This window comes from Sapajus apella, unplaced genomic scaffold (genome assembly GCF_009761245.1).
Source record: "Sapajus apella isolate SASKATOON/1434 unplaced genomic scaffold, GSC_monkey_1.0 scaffold126, whole genome shotgun sequence".
Classification (NCBI taxonomy): Eukaryota; Metazoa; Chordata; class Mammalia; order Primates; family Cebidae; genus Sapajus; species Sapajus apella.
The window spans coordinates 1,695,148-1,701,532 of NW_022437066.1; the positions used below are offsets into that span (position 1 = coordinate 1,695,148).

The 6,385-nt window shown below is 56.3% G+C and overlaps 1 protein-coding gene across 12 annotated transcripts in view; it reads left to right on the forward strand.

Moving 5' to 3' along the window:
• Window positions 1-6,385, forward strand: part of SNAPC4 (small nuclear RNA activating complex polypeptide 4) — a 28,501-nt gene that overhangs the window by 5,403 nt on the left and 16,713 nt on the right. For all 12 annotated transcript variants that reach the window (XM_032261751.1, XM_032261758.1, XM_032261757.1 and 9 more), the window contains exons 7-11: window positions 132-213; window positions 1,564-1,668; window positions 1,747-1,819; window positions 3,134-3,298; window positions 6,193-6,340. In XM_032261751.1, the coding sequence (XP_032117642.1) occupies window positions 132-213; window positions 1,564-1,668; window positions 1,747-1,819; window positions 3,134-3,298; window positions 6,193-6,340 (573 nt within the window). The remainder of the gene's footprint in view (window positions 1-131; window positions 214-1,563; window positions 1,669-1,746; window positions 1,820-3,133; window positions 3,299-6,192; window positions 6,341-6,385) is intronic.

Sequence of the window (6,385 nt, forward strand, 5' to 3'; positions counted from 1 at the left end):
CATCTGTGGGCCTGGCATGCTGCTCACTCGCTGTGGGCGCCCCCAGCGCCTCGGGAAGTGCATGCCCACCGCCGAGCTGGGCCGTGGAGAGGACCCAGACCTTCAGTGATGGCACTGTGGCTTCTCCTCAGGGAAGAACTGGGAAAAGGCCTTGCTCCGAAAGTCAGTGGTGAGTGACCGCCTGCAGCGATTGCTTCAGCCCAAGTTACTGAAGTAAGTCTGAAAACAAAGGTCAGAAACAGTCTTCAGGCTGGGTGCAGGGCTCACGCCTGGAATCCCTGCGCTTTGGGAGGCCAAGGCAGGAGAATCTCTTAAGCCCAGGAGTTCAAAGCCAGTCTGGGTAGCATGGCTTGTGAAAAAGTAAAATCAAAAAGCAGACAAATGAGCTGGGTGTGGTGGTGCACGCCTGCGGTCCCAGCTACTTGGGAGGCTGAAGTGGGAGGATCGATTGAGCCCAGGAGGCCAAGGCTACAGTGAGCCGAGATTGCACCACTGCATTCCAGCCTGGGCGTCAGAGCAAGACCTTGTCTCAAAAACAAACAAAACAGCCTTTCCCAGCCAACAGGAAATGTCGAGGCCGGGCGGTGTGGGCTAGGCGGAGGTTCAACTTAGCTGCATGCCTCTGCCCTGCAGTGGCTCCTGCCAGCCATGGAGAGAGGCTGATGCCTGGATTTTTATGCTCTTTCCCCCTCAAGGGGGCTTCCCCGTGGCCAGGCGGCTAAGTGCGGGGTCAGTCCACACGGCCACAGTGAGGTGTGTGGCTCAGGCCGCTTCTCTTCTCTGGGCCTCTCTTTCCCCTTTCCTGAAACCTGTTTGCTGATGGGGTGATAAGGCGTGACTGAAGCGAGGCACAGCATGGCCTTATTGTCAGCACTGGATGGCAAGTGCTGCTGTCTGGATGACTGTGGTCCAGGACAGGGGCTCCCAGAGCCGGGAGACCCAGCAGCACCGGGCTGGCCGCGGTCCCACGTGTCTTCTGTGCAGCCACCATGAGCTCTCGAGGCAGAGGGGGTGCCGTGAGGATCGAAGCAGCCAGGGCGTCTCTGGGCACTGAGAGGCCTTTGCCCAGGCCTGGGGTCCCGGGACCCGCCTGCACCCCGTGGCCTGATGTGCGTAGTCAGGGTTTGCAGTGGCGATCATGGGACCCTCCTCAGGCTCTGGGAAAGCTGGGTTTTCCTCCCTGGCCTGCGCTGGGGAGTGGTTCTTCACTGTGGCCTCACTGGGCATGAGTCAGGACATCTGCCCACAGCTGCGTCTCTGTGCCAGGCACAGGCTGGGAGCTAGGGCACTGAGGTTTGGGAGGACTGTGGCAAGCTCCGAGACTTGGGGGCCAGCAGGCGGTAGCCTCTGCTTCAGCAGGCACTGCAGCCCTTCCGACCCGGGTGGCAGCCTAGAGGTGGGTGCTGCAGCTTCCCTCATGGGTGAGGAGGCCGAGGCAGGGAGGGTGAGGGAGACTCGGAATCCCAGCTGAGCTCACACTGCTTGCCCTGTACCTCGAAGAGAACCCATCCCACCCAGCCGCCCTCAGGCCCGCGGCCCTCCCACCTCTGTTCTGCTTTGCAGGCTTGAGTACTTGCAGCAGAAGCAGAGCAGAGTCTCCAGTGAGCCAGAGAGGCAGGTCCTGGAGAAGCAGGCCAGGGAGGCCGAGAAGGAGATCCAGGACATCAAGTGAGGGGATCCTCCCGGGAGGGCCCAGGGGAGCCCCCAGGCCAGGCATGGCGCCAATGCCCTCATCCCTTCCTCCAGCCAGCTTCCTGAAGAGGCCTTGCTGGGAAACAGGCTGGACAGCCATGACTGGGAGAAGATTTCCAATATGAACGTAAGTCGGGCAGGTCTGAGCCCCAAGCAGCTGACAGCACAGCTGCTTGTAGCCCCGGGTGCGGTTGGAATTGGGGGTTAAGGCCACACACCCCCAAGCTACAGCTTCCATGTGACCCCCCAGCCACCTCGGTGAAGCACATGTCCAGAGGTCTGGAGTGGCAAGCGGCCTCATGAGGGCCTCCTGCTGGTGCACAGCCCCTTCTGAGACACAGTTGCAAGGCCCCTGGCCTTGCATTCGGACCCAAGTCTACGTGTTTGGCTATACAAGGCCCAGTGAGCCGGACGAAGATTCCACTTACTGGCAGCCGTGGAAGCCTGCAGCTGACTGGCGAGAGCAACAGCTCAGCCTGGAGCTGCGTCCAGGGCACTCCTGGGGTCAGTGGCCTGCAAGGCTGTAGGGTCCGGCCCTACTAGGGTCGTGGGGTGTCCCCTATCGCTGTGCTGAGGCATGGGATCCAAGAAATGAGGAGACAGAACACTGAAGGACTGGATAGGGGCAGCTGGGCTCGGGGGGCCAATGCCACCAAAGGTGTAGACAGGCGAGGTCCCCAGCGTCCAGGCGCGTCTGTATCGTTAGGTACAGGTTGTGGGGAAGGGTAGTGAGTAAGGTCATCTTAAGGACAGTGATAGGGTCAAGACAGTCACGTGAGCGATAAGCAAGGGGTCCTCCCCCATTAGGCCACCGAGGCAGGGAGGTGGGCCGTGTGCAACAAGGAGGGTGCAGTGTGCAACGTCTCTAATCCAGGGGCAGGTTACTTCTAGGAATTTCTATGGGAGGATGCTCTGAGTCAGCACAGCCGCAACAGCTGATGGTGTACAACCAGCTGGGTGCGATTATACGATTATACCAGAGGGTTTTGAGCCCTCGGACGTACGCGAGATTACCAGCCTGAGACCAGCTTTCCCCAAGAACTAGATGCAAGAAACTACAACTCCCTTTCAGGAGGAGTGAGTCTTGCTCCAAGCCTGCCATACAGCGGGTTTCTTTACGATACTGAACGCTGCTGCCTGGGCCAGCCTGCCATGTAGCGCATGCCCTTTCAGGCAGGGGCACAGCCGCCTGGGCCGTGGATTCCTGTCCTGGTGTGATGGTTGTTCCGTAGTTCATGCTCTGCAATGTTTCTGCTCTAGACGCTCCTCCGACTATAAACCAAGGTGTGATTATCTAGGGAGAGATTATGTACAAAAGGAAATAAACTGGCAGTAAGATACTCCTCAGACGCCAGTTGTGCTGGGGGTCTGCTTAGCTCTCCCTCCTCAGTGCCCAGAAGGGAGGTTACCCACACAAGGCTGAATGTCTCTGTTGGTGCAGTTTGAAGGCAGCCGCAGCGCAGAGGAGATCCAGAAGTTCTGGCAGAACTCGGAGCACCCTAGCATCAACAAGCAGGAGTGGAGCAGGGAGGAGCTGGAGCGACTGCAGGTGATCGCAGCCGCACACGGCCACCTGGAGTGGCAGAGGATTGCAGAGGAGCTGGGGGTAAGAACCCGCCACAGACCCCGGGGGCCAGGAGGCCTGAGGGCGTGTGGGCTCCGTAATGGGAGACTGCCGGACAGGTGCGGGGTCCCCGGTGCTCGCTAACCGCCAGGTTTCTGTGTGTCGCCACCTCTAGGCTGTGGCCCTGGGGAAGGCAGCCCGCCCACCTCCCTCTGACACGGGCTGTGGCTGCGCCCCCCGGGCCTCTCCAGGCAGCAGTGCGGGCTCAGCTTACCCACGTCTGTCGCCTCTTGTTTTTAGTCCTTTGTCTCCGTCAACCTCAGGAGTTTATTTGGTTGATGTTTCTAAAGAACGTTTGAGTTCTTTTTGCCATTTTTCTGGTTTCCTGCATGAGGACTCGGTTCTTGACGTATGTGGGCCTTGTGTCGTGATAAGGAAGGCTCTTCAGGCTACGCTCTTCTGCGAGCAGCTCGGTGTGAACTGGTTTTTCATGATTCCAGAGTAGCCGCCGTTTCCATTTTTACTGTCTCTTTGGACCTAGGTTCATCTAGGAACCTGCGTTTCCATTTTTAAATAGTTGGGTTTCTGGGAGTTCTTGTGGTGGTTCTTTATCCGAATTTGACTGGAACTTGACCTAGGGCCGTGATCGGTAGAATCTCCATTTTTCAGATGTATTACTTTATGGCCGAGCACCTGATGTAGCAGACCAAGCTAAACTTGCCAAAACTGTTTTTAAGAGAAAGTTGTTTATCTCTGTACGTAGGGCCTAATTTATATCAGTTACCGAATTGAGCCAAGGCTGGTCTTGAATTCCGGGCTCAAACAGTCCTCCTCGCCTAAGCCTCCCAAAGTGTTAGGATCACAGGCGTGAGCCACTGTGCCCAGCCTGCATAACTGTATGACGACTTTGGTGTTTTGGGATTTTTTTTTTTTTTTGAGACAGAGTTCGGCTCTATTGCCCAGGCTGGCGTGCAGTGGTGCCATTTCGGCTCCCAGCCATGATGACTGTATTTACTTTGCAAATTATGTTTTTTTTAAAAGTCATTATCAACTGGGCGTGGTGGCTCATGCCTGTAATCCCAGCATTTTTGGAGGCCAAGGCGGGCGGATCATCTGAGGTCAAGAGTTTGAGACCAGCCTGGCCTACATAGTGAAACCCTGTCTCTACTAAAAATACAAAAAAATTATCTGGGTGTGGTGGCATGCACCTGTAATCCCAGCTACTTGGGAGGCTGAGGCAGGAGAATTGCTTGAACCCAAGAAGTGGAGGTTGCAATGAGCCGAGATTGTGCCACTGCACTCCAGCTTGGTCAACAGTGTGAGACTCTGTCTCAAAAAAAAAAGAAAACAAAGGCCTTCTCCCTTTATCTTCCTTATTCTTTTTAAGCTTAAATTCCATCTTCCTGGTAAAAATGTTGCCACTCCTGCTTTATTTTACATTTTTTACTCATCCCTGTATTTTTGGCCTTTAAAAAAATCATTTGAGGTGTTTTCATGAAAGCAGCATGTGGCTGGGTTTTGCCTTGTCACCCGCCTGGCCAGCCTCTGGCTTTACGGGGAGGGTCAGTGTTCCTGGCGCCCTGCCTGGGTCTGGTGTGTTGGACTGTGTTACTCTGTGGCCTCTTTCCCTTCCACTCCGTCTTGCTGGTTTGATGAAACCATGAGTGCAGTTTTTCTCCCCGTGAACCCTCTACTGTCTTCCATCCCATCAGTGGCTTTTTCTCCTTGGAACACACAGTCAGACATGCTTCTCTGTGAATATCGGAAATCGCGATGCCAGCAGTTCCCCCACCAGATCCTTTCTCCTTGCAGGGAAGTGTTCTGGCCCTGTCACAGCCAGGCTAAGGCCTCGGCAGCCCCATTCCAGTCTCCTGTGGGGCCGCTGCTCTCAGCTCCCCCAGCTGGGCCTGGGCTCTGAACCCCGCCCCACCCTCCAGTCCTTTGCCTTCCCAGATCCTTTGGTAGGCTTGGGATGGGTGTGAGAAGGATCTCTATTTCCCCTGGTTGGGAAGTGCTGGCTTGAATGTAGGAGGACGGGTGAGGCCTTAAGCCTGTCGATGCCCCCAGAAGTGCTCCCCTGTGGGCCTGGTGGCTGGGGGAACGAGGCTCACACATGACTAGGATTGGCCTGTGGCTCACACAGCTGGGGGCAGTGGTTTTCTTTGTGGTGAACGAGTCTCAGATTGACCTGCACTGTAACAAGCTGGGAAGGACTTGATAGGGAAGAAAGCCTTGGAAGCAAATCTCACAGCTCAGCAATACCACGTCCAGCCCTGGGTGCCCTCTGTCACCCAGCAGCTCGCTTTAAGAGAACTGGGTTCAGGTAACACTCATCAGCCCTTGGAAAACCCCTTCCAAGATTTGGGCACATGGTCTGCTGTGTAGACTGAAGGTGGGCTTGCTGAACTGAGCCACGCAGGGAAGCTGGGAGAGTCATTTCGGGGCCCTCCCTTCTGAGGGCGTCTCCTGAGACATGGATGCCACGCCAAGGGTTGTCCCACCCCACACCCCTTAGATGGAGACACCCTGGGGCTGGAGAAGGGAGAGAAGGTGCTAGCACAGGCATTAAAGAGCACGCCACATGCAGAGCAGCGCGCCTCCTGGCCCCTGCCCAGCTGGGAGTTTCTCTGTTGAGTGAGCTGCAGTGTGGTTTTGGAGTCACATCAGTAACCTGCTGTGAATTCTTCTTCATATTTTCTTAAGTAAAGATTTGATTCTTCTCACCTGGTCTTGCCGGTCCTCTTTAGTGGGTGTAGTGTCTTCCTACCCTGGGGTGCACTCCATCAGCCCACAGGAGTCTGGGAGGAGAGCCGGGGTCTGCAAAAGGGTCACCCCAGTGGCTGGTGGGCCCACCTGTGGCCTGGAGCACTCAGAGCCAGATCTGGATGTCCTGCAGTGCAGTAACACCCATTTGCTTTTGTTTGGGCCTTGGGAAGACCAACCGCAGTGCCTTCCAGTGCCTCCAGAAATTCCAGCAGCACAATAAAACCCTGAAACGCAAGGAGTGGACGGAGGAGGAGGACCGCATGCTCACACAGCTGGTGCAGGAGATGCGCGTGGGCAGCCACATCCCCTACCGCAGAAGTGAGACCTCCCCCCAACCTCCCCTCCCGCAGAAGTGAGATGACC